Source organism: Lacerta agilis, chromosome 6 (assembly GCF_009819535.1).
Source record: "Lacerta agilis isolate rLacAgi1 chromosome 6, rLacAgi1.pri, whole genome shotgun sequence".
Classification (NCBI taxonomy): Eukaryota; Metazoa; Chordata; class Lepidosauria; order Squamata; family Lacertidae; genus Lacerta; species Lacerta agilis.
Window position 1 is genome coordinate 76,108,433 of NC_046317.1, and position 24,402 is coordinate 76,132,834.

A 24,402-nucleotide genomic window follows, 5' to 3' on the forward strand; every position below is an offset into this window, starting at 1 on the left:
TTCACCCAGGCTTGAGGCTCTCCACCCTTAACTCACAGTGATACGGGACTCCGCAGGATGGTTAATTATAGGGCTTCATGCCCTTTTAACCCAGTATTGATGTCAATATTAAATGCAGAGCAGAACCTGGGTTTCCTTTCTGCATAAAGAGAAGAGAGCGCCTGGCAAAAGAAACTGGGACAGCAATAACGTCAACAGTCAAAAAAAGACCACGTAAGGGAAGGGGCTTTCCCTGGGACAATGGTTGAACCTGGCCTCTCTGCAGCTCCCATGCTCCCATATAATCTTCTTGTCATCTCGCTTGGAACAGTTATTCTTGGAGCCCAAAGCGAGCAGGGGAGGAAATCTCCAGGGGAGCAAACTCCCAGGCTTTGTTTCATTACAATAACCACCAGGCACTCAAATTTCCCAGCATAGGAAGGCTGATGAAGAGCTTAGCTTAAAAGTCTTTGGGAGAGCTGTAATAATAATAATAATTTTTAAAAAGCGCATTACCAAAGTGCTCCTAATTGGGAGGGATTTCCTGCATTTGTTGGGCTTCAAAAACTGTCATGCCTGTTTCCATTGCTGCTGTTTTCCCAAGCCCCACCTGAACACCCCACCTTGAGTTGTGGGTGGTGGAATCAAGAAGGAGCAACAGAAGCTCTGTGCTGGGGGGAAGGAATCAACCTTGGGCATGTTCTGATAGTTTTCTGTCCAGCACTTGGTGCTGTGCAAGAAGCAAACAAGGAATGTTTTCCTTGCAAGATCTGTAATTGATGCCACTTGTGATGTCAGCTGAAGGGTACAAACTGAGGGAGGGCAACACTGAAGATGTCAGGATTGGATAGGTGCATGTGTATTATTGTATGTACTGCTCCTCCACTGGATGTGTGGTGTTTGTGTGTGCAATTATGGATCAACACAATTGTCTGAATTTTTGGAATCTCCTTGGGGACATGGCTATAGGGACTGTCTCAGGCTGGATCTAGACACATCAAAGAAGCGTTTCAATTAAACGTGTTGTAAACTCATACAGGGAAATCCGGTAGGGAAAGATGGGACTCCACAGCGCCATCTGGTGTCGCAGTGTTGCATACACAACACATATAAAACACTTTTTCTTTACCATTCTAGCTGAGTTCCCTGTGACTTCCTGCACTTCAATGTTTTCCTAGTCTACAGCTGGATATTTGTTCCCAGCTCCCTGCTCCTCTGCATGGTCATTACAAGCCCCAAATTTCTGAACTCTCTAGCCACAATCTAACAAAGTTTAGCACAAGCCCATTACATGTCTGCCAGTGGAGTTTGGCTGAGGATCAGTTTCACCTTGAAATGTCAATAGTTGTGAGCCAGCGGGCTATGTTCTGTGAAGAGCTCCAAAAGTCCCAGGTTCAACCTCTGGCATCTTCAAGTAGAGCTGAGAAGATTTCTGTCTTTTAATCCCTGGAGAGCTGGGCTGCTGTGAGTCAGCTCAGATAATATTGAGCTAGATGGAGCAGTAGTCCAGGCTGCAACCATTTTGAGGAGGAGGAGGAGGAGGAGGAGGAGAAGAGGAGGAGGAGGAGTTTGGATTTGATATCCCGCTTTATCACTACCCGAAGGAGTCTCAAAGCGGCTAACATTCTCCTTTCCCTTCCTCCCCCACAACAAACACTCTGTGAGGTGAGTGGGGCTGAGAGACTTCAGAGAAGTGTGACTAGCCCAAGGTCACCCAGCAGCTGCATGTGGAGAAGTGGAGACGCGAACCCAGTTCCCCAGATTACGAGTCCACTGCTCTTAACCACTACACCACATTGGCTCAATTGATGCATGACTACTGACATGCGGGTCATTTTGGACCCGAAAGAGGGCAGAATGGGGGTGGAGGCAGGGCAGGCTTGTGCCTGCTCTGCTGATGCACACAGAGGGGCCAGGAACACAACCCCCACACAAATTGGGGTTTCCTATATAAGGCAGCTTCGTATATTCCTGCCTAACTTCTCCCCTGGCTTTCTTTTCACTTTGCCAACGCAACCTGAGAATTGGCGAAGGGATTTCCCTCTCTCTTCCAAATTATCTGCAGAGATAACAAGGAGGAATGACTGCCATTCAGAGGGGCTGCAATGCCAATTACTCTTGCTCATTTAACATGCTATTTAAAAGTCCCCAGTTCTTTTGGAGAGCAATTATTTAAAGTCTAGTGACCCCATTTGTCACTGACATTTCCCCTCTGTTTTTCTTCAAGGTTCTCATCTACCAGACAGTACTGAGTGAATATGGCTATCATTATCAAAGAAACCTGTGTGGTGTGGATAATTTTTTCTCTCCCTCTCATATCTCTAGAACTCGTGTACAGGTGAATGTTGGAAGATTCAGGAAAGAGGATAAAGGACTTCTTCATGCTGAACATGGTTAAACTATGGTTCCAGTTACAGGTACCGGTAGGTAGCTGTGCTGTGTTGGTCTGCCATAGTCAAAACAAAATAAGAAATAAGAAAATTCCTTGGTATGAACAAACTTAGTTGGTCTCTAAGGTGCTACTGGAAGGAATTTTCTTATTTCTTATTTTGTTATGGTTAAACTATGGAACTCTTGCCCCAGGAGGCAGCAATGGCCAAAAGCCTAGAAGAGGCTTCAACAGAGGATTAGATAAATTCAAGGAGGACAGGGCTACTAGCCATGATGACTATGCCCTGCCTCCCCTGTTGGATGCCATCATGCTTATGAATACTGTACCTGTTGCTGGAAACCACAGGAGGCAAGAATGCTCTTGTGCATGACTCCTACCTGCGGCTTTCCTACAGGCATCTCTGGTTGGCCACTGTGAGAACAGGATGCTAGACTAGACAAGGCCATTGGCCTGATCCAGCAGGCTCCTCTTACGTTCTGAAAAATACAACAGTTTTATTTACCTGAACTGTAGCTAACAATATTGTGACAATGGGGCATTAACTGCAAAAGGAGTCGGTATAAAATGCAAGCACCATGGTGTGGGTTTAAATGTATTTGCTTGAACATTTAATCAGTGGTGGCTCGGGGATTAGAGAACATGGCCAAGGGTCGGTGCTGATGGGGAGTTGTAGACTCCCATAGTTTAGTGTTGCATCTGAATCCAACCCCTATGTCTGTCTTATGGTATGGGAACTATTTTTAAAATGTTGTTGCTTGCTTTTTCAAAAACATTTTCTTGCCCAGTGGAAAATATTTCCCAAAGAACCAAACCAAAACCTTAAAGGCTTTAAGAGCTGTATCTGCCTCTAAATCAGAAGGGCGATCCTTTGCTTTCATCGCTGGGGAATAAAATGAGAGAGTTGACAATGCATTTTGTGTGTTTTTCTTTTCGCCTAAAAATAGATCGGCCAATTTGGACTTGCTCCAGTTTCCAATGGGAAATTCTCGCCCTCCGTTGATTCCAGTGGAAGCCAGTAATTTTCTCCCACCCTTTTCACCTAAGACCAGCCACAATCTGCCGAGTCCCTGGAGTGCATTAATTTATTAATTTCATATATAAGGAGCTTCCCATTTACAATATAATAACATATACTGTTAAAACAACCACACACAAAAAAATTATAAATATAGAAGCAGATTAAAATGACAACAGCACGTACAAAAGAAAATATCAGATCAAATCCAAGAGCAAACGAGAGAGCAAAACTAAAGAAATACATGGACAAAATTTTATGATACTGACATTACTGCTGTGTTTGCAACTAATGAAGTCAACCCTGGGTTAATGAGCCCACAATGTGTGGCTCTTGAAAAGGTCAAAGATGGTTTGCAAGGCGTGTAACAGTATGGAATCCCGATGGGATAGAGTGCTTGATTTACCCTATACAGTTACACGGATAAATCTCTTCTTCCCAGATGAGGCATCTTGTTGCAGCAACTTGTGGCTTTCGATCCTAAGAATGAAACTGTCAACATGTCAGCCCAGCTGTACAAACCTGAGGATACTGTACCCTTGTTCTTAAAATAGTTCTGTAAAGATGACCGTGGCGACCAGCTGCCTTCACCCTTACAGCTTCCTCAGCCCCTTGGCAAGAACTGATGATAGGCTAGTCCTGGCTCAGTTGCCCTAGTTGGCAGTTTGTTTCCTCAGGGGACCATATTGAGATATGAATGGTGGGTGGGTGGGTCAACATCTCCAAAAGCAGACCTGGGGGAGGGGCCTTGTGGCCCTCCATCCAGATGTTGGGTTGCAACTCCCATCAGCCCAGCCAGCAGGGCCAATGGCCAGGAATGATGGAAGTTTTGGTCTCTTTTTCATTGTCTCTAGTTTGGCAAGGGATAGGAGTTAGTCCAGGGAGCCCCACATGAATTGTGTTTGGTTGGTTGGTGATGTAGGAGACAGTCTTTTCTGCAGCCACACCTAAGCTTTGGAAATTATTGCCTTGGGGGGTGGCGGTGAACCAATCTAGTCTTTCCAGGCTAGATCTTTCTCCCCACCCACCTGTTAAAATTGAGCCACACGAGTGGCGGAAGATAGTAACCAGTGAAACTGCACCAAGCAGGATTGAACTCTCTACTGATTGGCTGATGAGCAGGGGTTTAAATCTGGCTGCTTTGCCTTTGTGTGTCAGTTCTTAGCAGGGAACAACTGGTGGACACAACCAAGAGAGAATGGAACCCTGCCCATCAGTCGATATCACCTGCTCATTGAAGTGACTTCAGTTGACTGGCAGAAGGGTATGGTTTTGGTAAAATGGGTCAGGTTGGAGACCCTCTGGCAGTCCAAAACTGTCCCACCCTTGCCTTAGGAAGACTCACCTCATTCCCTCTTTGGTGCCTGGCTATCACCCTCTAAAGACCCTGTGAAGTCAGGCTATTGGCCCATCTAACTCAGCATTGTCTACAGTTGGTTTGCAGTAGCTTCTTCAGGGTTTCCGACTAGGAATCTCTCCCAAGTCTACCTGGGGTCTGAACCTGGGACCTTTCTCAGGCAAGGCAGATGCTCTTTCCCAGCATCAGAGTTAGCAACTCAGCAGGCAAACAAGTCACCTAGCTACAAGCTTCTGGCTATGGTCAGAGGAGTTGTGTTTCTATTTGAATTGTGATACTTATTTCTAAATGTGCATCTATGTGCATACATTAGCTCATGCAAGTGTGTGTGTGTGTGAGTGAGTGTGTGGCATTTCCTCTTTTGGGGGAAATGCAGAAACTATCTCCCATGGGGTTGGGTGGTTGTTGTTGGCATCCCTCTCAAGAGACAATGGAGTGCGTCTCCAGGGGTGAAGTCAAACTGATGCATTAACAGCACCAAAGTGATCTCCCTGGGAGGCATGACTGGGCAGCGTGTTATGGGTAGGGATGGGGGAAACCACAGAGGTTCTTCAAAATTTGTCCCAGAGAGGCTCCCCAGCATGAACCTGAACTTTTATGCTAATTGATGAGCACAACCACCATTTTTTATTTCTGCATCTCGGGGGATTTCCCCCCTTCTCTCCCTCAAGGAAAAAGGACAAAGCCTTCGGGGAATTTGAGAGAAAGAGCATGGCAATATGCAGTTAGCCAGAGGGAGCTCCTTCGGTAATCTGTCTTTCTGTCCAGTCAGTGAAGTGAGCACATAATTAGCTGAGTGAAAAGGATGCTTAATGGAGTACAAGGCAGGCCTATTTCATCTCCTTTGGCTCCTAGTTCCCTGCCACCTGGAACAAAAGAGCAATATTACTTTGTGCAGCCATAAAACCAAGTGTTTGTTCTCTGGACTTTATGTCATCGTCCCTTCTCCCCCTAATAATAACTGAGGGTATTTTTCCTCTCTCTGCATCCAAATAATACGTCAACTATCTCTGAAGGGCAGGTGCTATAAGCAGAAACAGGTTGCTGGATAAGAAGAGAAATGTTTTGCAGGCAGATTCACACCAGATTTAAAGCACCCCCAACACAAATTTAAAGCACATGGCCTCCCCCAGTCAGGGAACTGTAGTTCGTTAATGGTGCTGGGAATTGTAGCTATGTGCAGGGGAAACTACAGTTCCCAGGATTCTTTGGGAGGGGAATAATGTGCTTTAAATGCATGGCATGAATATAAATGGAACAAAGTTTGATGTTCAAAACATTCATTCATTTTTGCATCGAGGTACATGGTGCTCTATTTTACAGCATAACCTAAGCAACAACAACAAAGTTAGCTTTCCTGACTTATGGTGTGCACATTTAAAAAACAGTAGGGATGATAACAGAGATGTAGGAGAGGGAAAGAGAGAAAAAGTCAGCGTGAGGTGTGTGTAATGCATATGAACAAACTCAAGACACATTTATTGAGGCTGCAATCCTAAACACAGGAGTCAACTCCCACTGGACACAGGGGGGTTAACATCTGACATAAGTGTGCATAAGAGTCTAGCCCAAGCTGTTAATTTCAAACATAGATTTTAGAGAATGGGGATTGGTGTAATGGTTGATGATGTCACAAAGACAGCGATAGCTCCCTTAAATCAGGGGAAAGCTGTGATACTCTTTTATTCTGTCTCTGAGGTGAAGGTTCTCTTGCTGCTTCAACTATTAGCTTCCCCAGCAACTTAGCTTGTTGGTGACAGCTTCCCTCCCCACTCTAGGAAAGTTATTCAGAAAAGAGAAGGCAGAGAGATGTGTGAAACACTATTATTATTGAAGTTTTTATTGCATGGGATTAAATATGAAGATTGATTGCAGGGTTGGTTTGTTTGTTTTTCCTGGTGATGTTTCCAGGGTGCCCGCTGGCAGTGGCAAACGTTGCCCAGTTCTAAATGTGTCATATAAGGATGCTCCTACTTTGGTGAGCAGGAGGGCTTGGCCTGTAGTGCAGAGAGACAAAGCCTGATGTTGCAGGCCAGCAGGGACAATTAACAACCCCAGATTCCAGCCGGCAGCGGAAAGTGAGAATAAGTGCTCCTTTGTGTCCATCAATCCCCAGCTGCCAGGATCTTCCTGCCCACCCGTTTAACAAAAGAGGACAGAGGGAGAGCCTCTGGGAACTGGGTCACTGGCAGTTCCACCGCTGTACAGCTTGCTTAATTAAGGCAGAAAAGGAAACTCCCAAGTGGCTGGCATTAAAGATTGTATGCTGAAGGAGCAGATAAAGTACTCCGTGTGTGCTTGGTGTGGTCTCAGCAAACAGGCACGGTTTCTTTGAGTCAAGGCCACTGCTGTATGTTCTTATCCCCTCTTGGCAAACAGAGCTGGCACTGTGTTCCCTGAAGGAAGTCTAACATAGGCGGTGAACACAATGCCAGCTTAAAAGGCAGCTAAGTCGCTCTTTTTCTCCATTTGGGGGAAAAGCACATAAACCACATGAAATAGCTTTTACATGAAATAATCAATAGGAGATGAGATGAATTGTGGCTAACATAATGTATAGGTAAAAGGTTAATGGGAAAGGACCCCTGGATGGTTAAGTCCAGTCAAAGGCGACTATGGGGTTGCGGCGCTCATCTCACTTTTCAGGCTGAGGGAGCCGGTGTTTGTCCACAGACAGCTTTCCGGGTTATGTGGCCAGCATGACTAAACTGCTCCTGGTGCAACCTAACACTGACAGAAACCAGAGCGCACGGAAAAGCCATTTACTTTCCCGCTGCAGCAGTACCTTTTTATTTACTTGCACTGGTGTGTGTGCACAGCCCTGGTCTTGGTTAGGACCTGGGAGGCACCATCAAATTAAGTAAATAAAAATTAAGTACTGCTACTGCCTCTGCTTTACCAACGTTTGCAAGTTTTAGGACTCATCCACACTTCCGTTTGTCCCATGATTTCTAGGCACAAGACTAAGAGGATTTTCTTTTGTCCCAGCGCTGTCCCCGGAAAAAAACAACCCTGCTGTTTACTGCTGAATCAGGGCGAATGTCAATCTGCAGACAACCCGGCTCACATTTGTTCTGGTTCAACTAGTTTCCAGGAGCCTGATGTACGTCATCTGGGTGGACATAAAAACTAGGAAGGGAAGAGATACAGTATATGCAGCCCAGTCCTGTGTGTGTTTTCTCAGGACTGTAGGACAGTTACTTCCATCTGCATGTACCGCAGGATTGCAGCCTCAGCAGCTACGCAATGCTTTCCCTAAAGTGCTCAAAACACTTCAGACAAACGATCCCAGAAATTCACACAACGATCTTGTAAGGTAGGCAAGCAGTAGCATTCCCACACGCATTGTAGCTGGCAAATAGTAATAATGCTGGTTCACCTATGGTTATCCATGGAGGAATGAAATGTGGACTAGAAAAAAGTAATTCCAGCTCACAGCTCATTAATTTTAACCAATGAACTACACCACCAAATGCCCTTTGACTGAATGCAACCCAGATCCTGGTGCCCAGGCAGGGCGAGCAAACAGTTTCTCCCCACAATGTAAGGCTTGGGCGGGCTCTCTTGCTTCCGAGCACAGGGCAGAGATCCCTTCAGCCCCCTCCCCCCAATAAAATATGTGAGTGGGCGGGCCAGCCCCCTCCATTGGTGGACATTGCCATCGAAATGGTGTGTGCGCGCGCAGCGTCTTGTGATCGATTATGCAGGGCGGGGCTTACCTATCCCCCCCCCAATATTTTATTCAAGTTGCCCCCCCCTGCTAAACACGCGAGGGGGGGGGTCATCGCGCTGCCCGCCGCTCTGCTCCGCTCCGCACTAAGCGTCTCCAGCTCCCCAGAGCGTCCTGCTCCTTTAAACGCCGCCTGAGCGCCTTCTAATCCCTGCCGAAGCGGGGAAGGTCAGCGCCAACAGGGAGCGGAGCGCACGCCGCCTTGGGGTGGGGCGAGCGCAGGTTGGAGCGCTGGCTAAAGGTCGCCCTGGGCTGCTCCCTTTCCAGATCCGCTTTCGGAAACTTTCGCGTGCGGGGCGGATGTTCAGCTGGGCGGCGGCAACAGCTCTTCTCCAGGCAAGCGCTGCCCAACTTGCGCACCGGAGCATTTTGCGCGTGGGCTCCGCACAGCATCCCCTGCCGCACCCGACATCTTGGCAGTCCGCGTGGACTTGCCCCCGCCCACCTTCCTCCTATTAATTCCCATTATTGAATTCCACCGGATCCGCTCCGGTCTCAGTCCTGGACCGAGCGCCTTTTCCGCTGCGCTTAGCTGGCCCTCGGCGTGCTCGGCGCTGCGCAGGTCCCTCGGCGTCGCCCTTTCGACTTGAACCTCGCGGGCAGGATCATGCGGGCGCGCCCCTGCTGGACGCTGCGCGCGGGGCTGCTGCTGCTCCTGGCCGCGCCGGAGGCGGAGGGCGGCTGCGCGGCGCTGGGGCGCTGCTGCGCGGGCCGGAGCATGGCGTGCGTGAGCGCCGGCTGGAGGGCGGACGGGTCCCACGGGCCCTGCTACTGCGACCAGGCGTGCCCTTACACCTTGGACTGCTGCCAGGACTACCGGCAGGTGTGCCCAGGTGGGTAAGGAGCAGGAGGAGTAGGCGAGGGGGATGCTATACCTGAGGATGGATGGTCCAGCTAAGGTAGAGTTAGGGATAGGGGACCTGTGGCTGTTTTGTTTTCTTAGAGTCCCCTCATCTCTCACCATGGGGTTTGGTGGCTGGGGCTGATGGGAACTGGAAGGCCACAGACTCCCGCTTCCAGAGCTAAGCCAAATTCAGCACCTGCAAGGGGGCTGGACTAGATGACCCTTGGGGAACCCTTCCAACGCTACAATTCTATGACCTGCTTAGAAGTAGTGGCACCCGTCCTGTGGAACGCCCTCCCATCAGAGGTCAAAGAGATAAGCAACTACTTGACATTCAGAAAATACCTGAAGGCAGCCCTGTTTAGGGAAGTTTTTAATCTGTGACATTTTAATGTATTTTAATATTTGTTGGAAGCCGCCCAGAGTGGCTCGGGGGACCTAGCCAGATGGGCGGGGTACAAATAAAATAATAATAGAAAGAGCAGTGCCTTTTTTTCAGAGTGCCGGATCCCACCCAGAAGGGGAACTGGGATTGAAACTGAAGGGTGAAAAAATGACTCTGGTGTAGCCAATTCAAATGGACTACAGCACTTCTTTGAATGCTTTTTGGCTTATTGTCCGGATGAGAAACCTGTGACCTTCCACATGTAGTTGTGCTTTGACTCTCATCCGCCTCATCTTGTTAGGGTTGGGCTGATGGAAGTTCAAAAACTTCTGCAGGGCTGCAGGTTCTTCTTCCCTGAATTTAAGAGTACTAGAGGGAGCTGGAGGTTACTCAGCCCAGGTGGAAAATCATTGACAGTCTGCTCCTACCTATGTTATTTAGAAGCTAAATCCCACTGATTTGCACAGGATTTACTCCCAAGGCAGCATGCATAAGATTGTAGCTGTTCCATGTGGTCTTAAACATGTTTTACTTGGAGATGTCAACATCATCTTCCTGTTTCCTAGTACAACAGAACCCAAATATTGGCAAATAGGAACTTCCTCTGGAGTTCAGTGGGAGTTAACACCTGAATAAAAGTGTTTCCTTTTAAAGTTAGGATTGCAATTTGGGGGGAAGAGATAGTGGGTTACGGCTTTCTTGTGTTGGAAATCAGATACCAATGAATCTCAATGTTCTTCAGAGATGAGGACATTTGAGTGCTGTTGACATGTGTATTGTCATAAACAGGGAGAGTTGCATTCAGAACTTTTCTTTATTAAAAAGATCAATAACATTCTGTGCAAAAGTACGGTATAAGCTATGCAAATTGTGCTGTTTTATCCTGCTGTTGCAAGGCATCAAAAAGAGCTAACACATGGCACAGAAGCCCCGTGTGCACAATTATTTGTAGAGTTTGGAGCATATGGCACATCTCAAGGCATTCGTTATGGCCTGGAGTAACTGCAGTGGTTCTCTTAATACTACTTTAAAAAAAACCACACACACACACTGAGCATGTCAACATCTTCTTCCTGTTTCCTAGTACAGTACAACAGCACCCAAATATTAGGAATTTCCTAAATCTTGACTTTTCAAAAGCTGAGGTTTCTCAGCATATTGGATATTTTACTTAATGCAGAATTCTGCTTGTGCATTCCCCCCACCCCCACATGCAACCCATCCCATCCCTATAATAATCTTTACTTCCCATAACTCTTAGTAAAACCTTCCAGGAGACAAACATTGGTATTTTCTATTAGGCAAATGAAAACATGGGGTCCTTTTTTTAAAAAGGGAACATATGTAAAAGAAAATTTAAGCAAACCAGAATTATCCCTCTCCACAAGATGCAGGTTGCTTGATTAGCCTTTATTAGAACTAAGGTAAAGGGACCCCTGACCATTAGGTCCAGTCGTGTCCGACTCTGGGGTTGCGGCGCTCATCTCGTGTTACTGGCCGAGGGAGCTGGCATACAGCTTCTGGGTCATGATGCCAGCATGACAAAGCTGCTTCTGGCAAACCAGAGCAGCGCACGGAAACGCCGTTTACCTTCCTGCCGGAGCGGTACTTACTTATCTACTTGCACTTTGACGTGCTTTCGAACTGCTAGGTGGGCAGGAGCTGGGACCGAGCAACGGGAGCTCACCCCATCGCGGGGATTCGAACCGCCGACCTTCTGATCAGCAAGCCCTAGGCTCTTGTGGTTTAACCCACAGAGTTATTAGAACTACTGAAGCATAAATCCCTTTCCTTTATGCCTCATCAATCCATATTCTTAACTGGTGCCATCTTGTGGCATTTTGAAGAAATGGCACAATATTGTCCTTTGCAAGTGTCACTCGTGGCCTGCTCTGCATGTGGTAGTTTGCAGATAGGTGAGGTGACTTGCTGACAATCGGGTGGGGCGTTTGTGGCAAAGGCCAGAAACTGGAGAGCCGTTCTTCTCACCGTAGTCATCTTTGCTTTGGTGACTGATAGGGCTGGAAGATGTCTGGATCCACACATATACTTGGATTGAAAGTTGTGCTTTGCGTTACACGTCCAGAGTAATTGCGTGGAATAGGGAATCGTTTTATGTTCCTGCTTGGCAGGAATGGATCAGACTTGTGTTTGAGAAGAATGCCAGCCTGGAAATGCATGGAATAGATAACAGTTGTGAGTTTTGTCCTCTTCCTCCTTTCCTCAGTGATCTCCTGCGTGGTCTCTGAGTGGAGCGAATGGAGCAGCTGTGCGGAGACTTGCAAGGCAGCGTTCCGCGTGAGGAGGAGGCGCATCATCCGGGAGCCAAGAAATGGCGGCGAAGCCTGCCCTCCTCTCGAGGACAAGGCTGGCTGTTTTGAGTATTGGACTCGGGAAGGAACAGAGTGCAAGCAGCCCTTCAGTAAGTGGAGCAGGGCACGGGTGGAGTGGGGGGGGAAACAGATTCTTGACAGAAAAAAGGTTTCAAAGGCCTGGTTTTGGATGCATTCAAAATTAAATTGTACCCCCTCCCAAAAAAGTCTTGTTAGAGCATTTCTTTTGTTTTGTTCTACTGCATCAATAAGTTGAAGAAAGTTATTGACTCGTGTCAAGTGCCTCTCGCTTAACAGGGGTACCCCACATTTGGCTGTGTTTCTTCCCCTGCCCTGCAGGTTTGATAGCTACACAGAATCACATAATTGTAGAAGTTGGAAAGGGACCTCAAGGGTAATCTGGTCCAACAACACCCAGCAGTGCAGGAATCTTTGGCCCAACATGGGGCTCAAACCGATGACCCTGAGATTAAGAGTCTCATGCTCTACCTACTAAACTATCCCACATGCAAGAAAGAAAGTGCTGCAGTTTATAATGCCCCATGCTTAATCCTCGACACATTCATAGGGGGGTAAAGGTAAAGGGGACCCCTGACCATCAGGTTCAGTCGTGTCCGACTCTGGGGTTGTGGCGCTCATCTCGCTCTATAGGCCGAGGGAGCCGGCGTTTGTCCGGGCGTTTGTCCACAGACAGCTTCCGGGTCATGTGGCCAGCATGACAAAGCCACTTCTGGCGAACCAGAGCAGCGCACGGAAACACCGTTTACCTTCCCGCTGGAGCGGTCCCTATTTATCTACTTGCACTTTGACGTGCTTTCGAACTGCTAGGTGGGCAGGAGCTGGGACCGAGCAACGGGAGCTCACCCCGTGGCAGGGATTCGAACTGCCGACCTTCTGATCAGCAATCCCTAGGCTCTGTGGTTTAACCCACAGGGCCACCTGGGTCCATTGACACATTCATAATTAGCGGAAAAAAGGGAGATGATCCTGGCCTGCACCACACACAAAACAGCTTTAGATGCACGTTTGTGCTTGGAGAGCAGTTGCATATGTCCCTTTTCTAGTTTATCCAGAGTAAAATGGGATGATGCAAAGTGATTGGTAAGGATTGGTCAATGTGTTCTGAGTGCCTTTGCTGCAGAGCAGCCAAAGAAGTCTGATCACTGTAGTACACGCATTCGTAACCTTGAGGCTGGATCACCACGGTGCACTCTAGGTGGGGCTGCCCTTGGGCTTGGCCTCCCTCCTAGTTCCACGGAAGGTTGCCTTCCATCAGCAGAAGAGTTGAATCTCACCCATATCCCTTGAGGTGCCATGAGACTGTGTTGCTTTTGCCGCAACAGACTAACATGGCTACTTCTCTGAAAACTGTGCTTGTACAAGGGAATATGTTGGGGCTTGGCAGCCTCTCCATTCAAATGATGGCTGTCTCCTGCTTAGAGAAATCACAGCTGATAATCTTGTGAGTTTAAGACTGTGATTCTAACCCAAGGTACCTGGGAGTAAGCCCCACTGAATTCAGGTGGACTCATTTCTGAGTAGAGGGGGTTGGTATATTGGTGCTGTTGGTATATTGATTTAATTAAATCTGCACGTGAGAGAACGGCAACATTCACACATTACATTCAATGAGTGTACAAACTTTGCCCACAAATAGTTGAGCTATACACTTGTACCATAATACACATGTTAACATTCAGTGAATATATAGTCTGTGTGCTTGTACACACCATAGATGAGCTGAACGAATGAACGAGTGCAACACGTTCACACTAAGACTTGTGCGCTTGTAGAGACCACCTGCACCCGTGTTCAGTGCAATGTGTGAACAACACTATCCAGAATTCCAAAGCAGGGGTGGGCAGAATACAGGCTTATTGGATCCAGTGTTGGATGCAGTATGTCTCTGAATACCAGATGCTGAGAATCAAAGTGTATTGCGGGGGGGGGGGGAGTGCTGTTTTGCTCTCACATTCAGCTTGTAGACTTCCCATAGTTATCTGGTTGGTCACTGTGAGAACAGGATTCTGGACTGAATGGAACTTTGGCTTGATCCAGAAAGGCTCATCTCATATTTTCCTGTTTTACTTGATCCCCAAGAGCTATTAACCAGAGGCAGGTGCAACAAGCCACACACAGTTAGAATTCAAGAACGGGGTGCCTCTGAGCACATTCTGAACCTAGGAAATTGTTTTCAGCACAGGAACTGAACTGAGTCCATAGCCCTTTCTCACAAAAGCATGCTCCTAGTTGGATCTCTTCATTTCAGCTGCCTAATTTAGGTGGAACAACTCATTTTATTGTAGACATTGTCAAAACAACTGGGTGTCAAAAATCTTTGCTGTGCTACTGGAAATCAACCAGAGACCTGCGATCTCTAGCTTCTGTCCACCCTTTCCCTAAGCAACTGGCCCTTTTCTGGTGTACTTGTTTAGACTGATTATTATTTTCCTTCTGTCTTTTTATTATTTTGGTTTGTTTTGGAAAAAATGAAAACAAAAAAACCAAAGCCAGTGTTTCTGAGACCAAAATAAAATCTGTAGGCTGGAGAAGAGCTTAACTGGTATATTTCTAAATTGGGATATCATTAAAATAGCTTGCTCCCTATAGCATAGTTTCTGGGATGATAATTAACAGGCCTGTTCGTATGGACAACAAGGGGGGATTTTGTGGGCGGAGGGTACCCTTTTCTGCCCAGCGGAATGATGAATAATCACCAGCGGTCTGAGAATGTGGGAGAGAACTCTCTCTCTCTGATTTCCTGCCAGAGGGAAAATGACACAGCATTAAAGACCGCAAATGTCCCAGTTGTTATTGTTCTGCAGATGCAGGCGGGCTCGGGGCACTGTTGTCACTTATCATGTCTGCTGTGTTTTCCCTTTTGATGTGAGCAGTCCCAGCGTTAATAACCACTGGAGGCTATGGGAAAGCAAGGAGAAAGCGAGCTGTGTCCATTGAGAATGAAAGAGCCGGGTAAGTAATGAGCTGCTCCAGGAGTCTACAGCATTGCTGTCCTCCTGTGGGTCACGCTATGGCCTGGAGCTCATATAATGAAATGACACAAGTCTAGATTCAGAGGTCTGGAAGACATACCGGCCCATTTCCCTGATGCAAAGCCCACCTCCAGCACATATGTTCCCCCAGCCTCCTGCTTATACATAGAACTGTGCTTTAAGCTGCACTTTTCATTTATATGGTGCTGTCACAATCACTGTAAATACACTGCTGTACATCCTTAATAGGCCAAACGCATTTTGACAAAGTCTTCTTCGGAGGCCTTATTAAAAATGTTAACAATTCAGCTGGTTAGGTCTTGTCTTCTGAGCTGCAGCCGCTTAAAGGAGGTCCTGAATAAGTACAGGTGTCTCCCCAACTTACGCACGATGGACTCATGTGAAACCACGTGCAGCGCTAGGAAGTATTTAAATAAATTGATTTAAACTGCAAAAAGGGGCAAAATGGCCCCAAAAGAGCAGGAAAGGAGCTAGCAATCCCACAAACCTTTGCACCAATCTTTGAGGCCTGTGAAGAGTTGGGAGTTTGAGAAAAGAGGTTTGGAGGTTGGAGTCTGGTGGATTTTTGTGAATTTTTGGCAGAGGTCGTGAAATATGTATATGAGTGGTACCCGGGAACATAATCCCTGTGTAAGTGGAGAGATGCCTGTACTGCAGATTGGCCAAATAAATTTCAAAAAGCCGCCTGCGAATAATGGATGTAGAGTTGAAGGGTGGTATTTAGCTCAGTTTTGAGTATACCCACTGGAACTTAGTCCTGTTCATTAATTTTAGCAGGCATAGTCTTGAGTAAAACATCCCACCTGAAATGCATTTGGCCCCGTAAGTATTTATAGTGTGACATCAGAGGTACAGCACCTCCCCTGACGCGCGATACATATATTTATTTTTGTAAGTAAGCCTTACACAGACCCTGGGTGAGTGTTTGTAACCCCTGGAATCTTGCACAATTCGGAGATTGGGGTGGCATGCAACCCTATTCCACTCTCTTCCCATGGCAGGTACTGTGTCGAATTTCAGCTCATGGCCATCACAGAAGGGTGCCTGCGTGGGAACAGCTCTTACACTCACTGGATGAAGTATCTCAGCGAAGGACACCTGGTGTGTGTTGAGTGCCAGCCCCCAGCTTTGGATTCCAGGAACCTGCACTGCTCAGGGGATGGCAGCGGAGCCAAAAAGTAAGAGTTGACTGTTCTGCTTTTGCTCAGTTGAAAATGTTTTGTTGTTGGGAAAATTGCATCCCCGTCTTCTAAACTTCTATACTGCCTGGCACAGGGGCAGGGTGACTTTTTCAGGGGTAGGGTGACTTTTTCAGTTCCGGTTAGCTGCGTTCGCTTCTGGGCAACTTTTGGGGTGTGTGTGTCACATGGTCGTGATGGATGGGGCAAGAGGAAGAAGCGGACTAGGCAATGAATGTGAATTTTCCTTTGCACAGTGAGTTACTTTCTACACACACTGGCTGTAGAAAAGAAGATATGCAGGTGTTGGCTGGCAGAGGGCAGATTGAGACTGGTGGGGCAGCGTCCCATTTGCCCCAATGGACCAGCCTCTGCTGCCCTTTAGGTCTTCAAAAGTAAGCACCAGCGCCTTAAATTGACCTCAAAATATGAATGTACATCCTTCAAAATAAGTGTGATATGAATGACTCCAGCTATGTGCATGCAACTTGATGTTGCAATCCTCCAGAACATGCATGCGTGAACCCGGCTGCAATCGGCTGTACCCACTTACCTGGGATTGAACTCAGTGGGAGTTACTTCTGAGTAGGCACTTATAGGATTGCGTTGCTGGTTCGTCCTGACCGTCGAAAGCAAGCTGGTCTGTTCTTAATGCATAGGAACTTGGAAGCTAAATCTGCCCTGGATGTTGTTGTGCTCATTCAAGAACATTTTAAACAACAAATCAGTTTGTATGAAACAGCACGTTCTTCCAGGCAGCATTTTATCAGCGGTATTCAGCAAGAAAAGCACTGCTAGGTATTCTCCCCGTGCCTCCCTGAAGTCTTCAGTATAGAACTGCAGTTATTTTGATAAGGCAGCAATAACAGACACTGTAGCTGTCTGGAGAGGCCATAAAATGCAGTAAAAACGTAAGAGGAGTACTGAGTTTGCTATTTAGTATATACGATGGCTCTAGTCCTCTTCAGGCATTCATCTTATGAGCTCAGTCAATAGAGGAACAAGGGGGAGAGAGTAGGAATGAGTGTGTTAGCTCAGCCCCCCCCCCCCCGCTCCATGAATTGGAGAGTGAATGTCTGCAGCAGAGGGCCTGTTTGACCTGTGTAGGTTACTTGCCTGATGTCAAACTCTGGAAAACCGGGGTTCTGTCTTTCCTGGAAGTCTCCATGAGTACAGAAGGCTCTAATTTGCAGACGGCCGCTCCCGAACCCTGTGCCCATGGGGGATTAGGCTGTTTGTCGCAATGGTTATATTACTTCTGGTGTCAGAAGAAGAAGAAGAGTTTGGATTTGATATCCCGCTTTATCACTACCCGAAGGAGTCTCAAAGCGGCTAACATTCTCCTTTCCCTTCCTCCCCCACAACAAACACTCTGTGACTAGCCCAAGGTCACCCAGCAGCTGCATGTGGAGGAGTGGAGACGCGAATCTGGTTCACCAGATTACGAGTCTACCACTCTTAACCACTACACCACACTGGCTCTCAGAGGCAATATTTATTTATAAAAAAACTACTTTAAAAATCTTATCTTTTTGTTTATTCAATCAGGGGCATACAATTCAGTGACATACAGGAATAAAGACAAATTAATGAATGCAATTAAATTAATGCAAAGACCTTGAACCTGGCCAGTGCAGATGTTTTAGCAATGGTCACATGTTGTCGGCCATGAGCTCCCATCAGCAGCCTGGCTGCCACATTCAGGTAGAGCTTCTGGGCCAGGCTCGAGGGCAGACCCACATAGAGCATAGTGCAGTAATCTAGCCTCAGTGGTACCAACATGTAGGCTTACAGTGGGTAGCCTATCCCTGTCCTGAAACAGTCATTGCAGGCAAACCAGATGAAGCCATAGCTGGAGACTGCGAGTCAGAGACACCTGGTGTATGTCAGGTTTGCCATAGGTATCTGTTTGGCCACTGTGAGAACAGAATGCCTTTGGTCCAGTCCATCAGGGCTGCTCTGAAGCTAAGAGCAAATAACTGCTGGGAAAAAAATGTTTGGTTCTCAAACTTTGTCCCAGCACTCGCATGCCAAGGCGAGGAGAGGGCCAAATGAAGAGGAATCGGCAATGGAAAGGAAACTCTGATCCTTAACATGTATTGAGCTTTGATAATTCAATATTTGGGAGCAGGGAGAGGTGACCACACTCAATCCAGCCCAGACATTACGTTTCTGCAATGAAAACCTGAATCCTTTTAACCAGTGTGATTTTTTTTTTCAGCCTCTTGAACCATCTACATGCTGGAGAGTAGTCCCAGCTTTCAGAATTGCCTTGCTCTTTTTAATTGCTTTGTGTTTGTTGCCACTTTCATTTTCAGCTGCGTCCTCCTATTGTGCATGTTACCCCCTCCCCTGGCCTTGCTCCTTAAAACTCAAAAGCATTTCCATCACTTTCTTAGGCAAGTTATCTTTCCCTTTAGAACAAGCAAATCTCGGTTTATTATTTTTTCCTTTTTCTTGGCTTCTTTTAAGACTTGGGGCCCGTCCTGACATCCACTTGACCCATGCTTTCCAGTTACAGGTCCGTCCGAATGGTTTTCCTTTCTTTTCTAGGGAAAATCTGCTCTTCAGTGTTGAATCGGAGCAAATCCAGAGAATACCTGAATTGCTGTTTGCTCGGAGAGAGTGCTAAAAAGTGGTTTTCCTCAGGGTGTGTGTGTGTGACAGAGACCATAGCTAGTGAGGATGAACCCTTCATGAACTGATCTCTGCTTTGAAAGTAAGAAAAGAGTAGTTGGGCTGAGAATGACACCTCTTGCTAAATCTCTTAGGAAGTGCTTCACCTGTTATGAAGCCGGCTTAATGGATTGATCCAATTTCAGACTCGCGTGTGTACGGTTCAAAGACTTTTTGTTGAATTAGCTGAGCCACGTTCGGAATGTCTCGCAAGGTCACGTCTCATGCAACTGGGCCGGTGCATCGATATTCCTCCCCTCCTTGTTTCTTCCAGAAATAGGCTGTGAAGGGCTGGCCAAATCAGCTGGGGGACGTGATGGCACAATGATCTGCCAGTCTCAATCATTTGAGAATGGAGAGCAGCTGGGGAGCAGCCTCTAGAATGAGTAGGAAAGCGAGCCTGCAGCCGGGAGACTACCCATCTTTTCCAAGGGTACCAATGAAAGGGTAATATGGCCCTCTAACAGAAAACTTGGGTGTTGAGGGCCAATGGGCTTGGAGCCAAAATGGGGCCACTGAGAAACAAGTGCGAGATAAACTGGCATGTTTGGTGGAACTTCGAGTTTTGCAGACATACATTTAAAAAACAAACAAACCCCCAACAAACAAACCCCCAGGGGATACCCATCCACACCCACCCAAGAAAAGCCCCCTTAAGGTGCTCAGTGTCTATGGAATGTGTCATTTGGAAAAAGAAAAGCGGAAATGGTTGTGTGGTTGGGATTTTTGCCTAAAAGTGCAGGAACAGCTTGCCAGCATATTCTGCTTTGGTGTAACTGGAGATAGTTCCAAGTTATGCCATTATGAACCCATACAGTACCCAAGTCAGTTAAAAAGTAGACTCTGAGAGCTGCAGATACCTTACATGGTGCTACAATCTTGGTGGCTCTGCCTTCCTGCAACAAGTACATTAAAGCCTAAAACGACCAGCCTTTAAAATGATGTAGTGATTTTTTTTTTTGGAGCATTTAAGGAATGGTACTAGAAAGTGCAGACCTGAGTAAGTACAATTGAGATTTGCAGAGAGCATGCGCTGGGAATTGCTGGAAAAGCAAGTGCTGCCTGCAAGGATTAGTTGTTCCTTATAGTTTGCAGTAAGATGTGTTCACTGTGGAATGTGGTTTCATTATGGACATTTATGTACATGCAGATGGGGACGGGTATAAGGAACTGTTTTTCCAAGTATAACTTTGTTTACATGGAGTAAGAAGTACAATTTGTCCATCAGCAAAGGCAAACATGCAAGTGATTAAACATGATGGCTCAGTGGTAGCCACTTCAAATTGGCCTTCACAATGTCCATTGTAAAGCTGTGGCCAGGATTAAGCCGAGTTGTTGTGCACAAGCGGACCTTGTTCTACTTGTGCACACCCTAATTAATGTTAGGATTCTTTCCCCGTGTTGCAGTCATGGGATTGTTTTTATCCCATGGCGGTGTATGTTTTCATTCCACATTGTGGGAAGTGGCGGAGACAGGGTGTTTATATTACTGTGTTTCTGTGGCGTAGGATTTTTGTCCTTTTGTCCTTTCTCTTTGCTGTCTGAAGCTATAGAGGAAGGTGCTGAGTTGCAATGCTCTGAGTGGGTATATGTAAATAAACGTAGTATAGTGAAAAGCTGCGCTACTGAGTCTGTACGCTTAACTGCCTATACTCTGCTGATGCTGAAGTGTGCTGATGCCTCTTGGTATCAGTCGCTGGGGATGTTCGGGCTGGAGGAAGCTTTTGAATCTCCCAAACGAAAGACCAGGAGGGAGAGAACATGCCAGTCAGGCATGTGTCTCTGCCGGATTCCTACTCGGGTGTAGGACCTCCTGACACTTAATTGTGCCCTAATTCCACCCATTTCTTTTCTTTGACCATTTACTAGTGGGTGGAGGTATAGTTTTTTAAAAAAAGAAATCTGCCTCAGAAATGGAGGGAAAGGGGGAGATTTTGAGAGTGGGTGCAGGGGTTTGAGATGTAACCACACAGCTCCTTCCCAATAGTCTTAAGAGATGAGAATTTATTTTGGTTATTATTTGTTAATTTATATACTGCTTGATACAGAATATAAAAACTGACCATGCATAATTGTTAAAATAAAGGTAAAGGTAAAGGTACCCCTGACTGTTAGGTCCAGTCGCGGATGACTCTGGGGTTGCACGCTCATCTTGCTCTATAGGCCGAGGGAGCCGGCGTTTGTCCACAGACAGCTTTCAGGTCATGTGGCCAGCATGACTAAGCTGCTTCTGGTGAACCAGAGCAGCGCACAGAAACGCCGTTTACCTTCCCGCCGGAGCGGTACCTATTTATCTACTTGCACTTTGACGTGCTTTTGAACTGCTAGGTGGGCAGGAGCTGGGACCGAGCAATGGGAGCTCACCCCATTGCAGGGATTCAAACCACCAACCTTCTGATCGGCAACCCCTAGGCTCTGTGGTTTAGACCACAGCGCCTCCTGCCTATACACCAACGCCGAGCTATGCCTGCTACTTGTAACAAATTTAGGAAATTGCACGGTGTTCCTTTGAAGCAACATCTAAGTGATAAAAACCATTTCGGACCTGCAGGTTGAGAGATTGAAACGCAAGTCCACAGTGCGCTTCATTGCACTTCAGTACTGTGCAGTTATCTCTGTTTGAACCTCCAGCATCTGGAAGGTGTTTGCTGTGTTTTTGGTGCTTCAGAATTACCGGGTCTCGAGTGTCCCTGCCATTCTCAAGGGCCTTTAGTCTGTGAGTACGGATTGAGAAACGCTTTTGAAGTACAAGCAAAAGCCAAAATTAATTCAACTCTTTTTATGTGGTCGCCTGAAGCTGCATGACTTGTGTGTGTGTTTTCGACACAGCTTTTGGGGGAAGTTGAATGCCTTGTATCAACGCTTGGTTCTGTTTTCGTTTGTTTGTTCTAGGAACCAGCTACTGCACTGGCAGGCTGTAGGAAACCCAAGATGCAGAGGGACCTGGAAGCGAGTTCGCCAGCTGCACACTTGCTCCTGCCCTTCTGTCCACAGCTTCCTGTTCATCTGACTTTCACGTAGTTGTCCCTCTGCCTTGAGCCTGCATCTCCTCCTTGGTTCTCCTTAATAGAAGTTCAGCTGTGAACAGCCACAGTTGCGATGCCAACGGATATATTCTAAGATCAAGGGTACTTGCTCCTTTTAAGGATCTGTCACTTGGTGACACAGGATGTTCTCCTTGAGACTCAAGCTGAAGTTATTGGTATGTTAAAGAAGCAGGAAATCTGTGCAGGAGAGACCTGGGAGAGTAGGGTTTGAGGCTGGCAGGCCAACAAGACCATGCTGACAAGTGAGCAGTAGAGATCAAAACCTAGGGAGAACCCTTGGATTGGACCATAGACCCATCTTGTCCAGCATCCTGTTCTCACAGTGGCCAACCAGATGCCTGTGAGATGGGTGAGCTCATCCCAAACTTGGGTTGATTCTGAAATGTGCTGAGTCATTTTTTATTATTATTTGGAGGTAATGTCATGTCACTTGGTCAGCCCCACCTCCCACAGCCCCCTAAACTCCCATCCCCTTCTACACTGTCTGGGTTTGCTGCAGTGATGCTCCAGAATGAATGAGGCACTATAAGAGGAAATCAGATCCTCTCCAGCTTTCTTCTTCCCCTGTTCTCCAGCATCACCGTAAGCATTGTTTTATTGCTATGCTGCCTTTCCGTAGTTAAAACTATGCTCAACCCAAGCCCGTTATGATCACAGGGAATAGAAAAACCCCACTGGCCTTTGGGAAATGTATTGGCCAGGCTATAAACTTGGGATTCTGCTGTGTGGATTACATCCAAGCCAGAGGAGAACTTAGGGGCTTGTAATGTCCACCACTCCTTTGACTCAGGTTTTTACAAGCCCCTGAAACTCAGGCCTGAAAGTGGAGCACCTTGGTCAGGGTTGGGTAGATTCTGCATGTGTAGGAGGAAAGGGTTGGATGTGTGATACGGAGCACAGAACTCTGCTTCCTATGAATGCTGGAGTTTCTCAGGAACATAGGAAACTGCCCATTTGCCTGTCTAGCTCAGTATTGTCTGTACTGACCGGCAGCCCAACCTGGACATGCTGGAAACTGAACTAATCCAAAATACTTCAGCTAGACTGGTGATTGCGAGTTGTCGCTGAGACCATATAACCATTTAACCAGGCCTTTGGTTGATTTGATTGACATCCTGTGCCCTTTTAAAATATGGGTTTTATTTTGATTGTGTATTTTGTGGTTTTATATTTTGATTTTATTCTGTGAACTGCTCTGAGACCTCTGGGTATAGGGCGGTATATAAATTCAATAAATAATAATAATAATAATTATTATTAATAATTATTATTATATCACACCAGTCCTAAAGGACCTTCACTGGCTCCCAGTATGTTTCCAAGCACAATTCAAAGTGTTGGTGTTGACCTTAAAGAATCGGCCCAGTATACCTGAAGGAACGTCTCCACCTCCATCATTCAACCCAGACACTGAGGTCCAGCTCCGAAGGCCTTCTGCGAGAAGTGAGGAACCAGTCAGAGGGTCTTCTCGGCAGTGGTGCCCTCCCTGTGGAATGCCCTCCCATCAGATGTCAGGGAGATAAAGAATTACACAACTTTTAGAAAACATCTGAAGGCAGTCCTGTTCAGGGAAGTTTTTAATGTCTTACATTTTATTATTTATTATAGAATCGTAGAATTGTAGAGTTGGAAGTGACCCTGAGGATCATCAAGTCCAACCCCTGCAATGCAGGAAAGGCAGCTGTCCCATACAGGGATCGAACCCGCAACCTTGGCACTATCAGCACCACGCCCTAACCAACTGAGCTGTATTTTGCTGGAAGCTGCCCAGAGTGGCTGAAGAAACCCAGCCAGATGAGTGGGGTGTAAACAATAAAATTATTACTATTACTATTATTAACCTGGGGCCTACTGCATGCAAAGCAGATGTTGTACCCTTCACCCACAATTTTATATTTTAAATGCAAGTTTCTAGCCCCCATGGCTGCTGCCAACATATGCTTGGAATATTTGGTGAAATCTCGCAAGGTTAGAGCAGGTGGTTGAGTAAGATTCCCACGGGAGCAGGCCTTCAGTTTTATGGGTAGCTTCTTCCTTTTCCTTGAACTAGCAGAAGGTAGCAGCATAATTTCTGGATCCCCTTGTCTGTACTTAATTAATTACAGGTGATGTAGCTGCGTATTATACTTGGCAGATAAAATCGTTCTCAAAGAAGCTTTAGCCTGTGGGCCAAATTATACATTCTTCAGTTGTTCCATGATTTGTATTCCTCCCCCCATAAAGGGTTATTGGTGGATTTATTTTTCACTTTATTTTATTTAAACAATTTATATACCACTTAACTAAAATAGTTTCTAAGCGGTTTACAAGGATGGGGGGAGGGTTGAACACCCACACTCTTAATTGCTGCAACTCCAGTTAAATTTGGCTTCGGGGACTTGCTTTAAACTGAAAAGACAAATAACATTTTTTTTGGGGGGGGGGTAATTCTGCCACAGATCTCCTGCCTAAC

The 24,402-nt window shown here is 46.6% G+C and overlaps 1 protein-coding gene across 1 annotated transcript; it reads left to right on the forward strand.

Moving 5' to 3' along the window:
• Positions 1 to 9,023: 9,023 nt before the first annotated feature.
• Positions 9,024 to 22,340, forward strand: LOC117048985 (somatomedin-B and thrombospondin type-1 domain-containing protein-like). The gene is made up of 5 exons (XM_033153515.1): positions 9,024 to 9,306; positions 11,930 to 12,124; positions 14,930 to 15,008; positions 16,051 to 16,227; positions 21,796 to 22,340. The coding sequence occupies exons 1-5, from the start codon at positions 9,081 to 9,083 to the stop codon at positions 21,911 to 21,913; spliced, it is 795 nt and encodes a 264-aa protein (XP_033009406.1). The 5' UTR covers positions 9,024 to 9,080; the 3' UTR covers positions 21,914 to 22,340.
• The last annotated feature ends 2,062 nt before the right edge of the window (positions 22,341 to 24,402 follow it).

What these genes read in the sequence shown, in the direction of transcription:
- LOC117048985 (XM_033153515.1), top strand. Translation starts at nt 9,081, where the DNA reads ATGCGGGCGCGCCCCTGCTGGACGCTGCGCGCGGGGCTGCTGCTGCTC. An exon ending in AGAGTGCAAGCAGCCCTTCA is followed by an intron (nt 12,125 to 14,929) that starts GTAAGTGGAGCA and finishes TGATGTGAGCAG; the next exon opens with TCCCAGCGTTAATAACCACT. An exon ending in GATGGCAGCGGAGCCAAAAA is followed by an intron (nt 16,228 to 21,795) that starts GTAAGAGTTGAC and finishes TGTTTGTTCTAG; the next exon opens with GAACCAGCTACTGCACTGGC.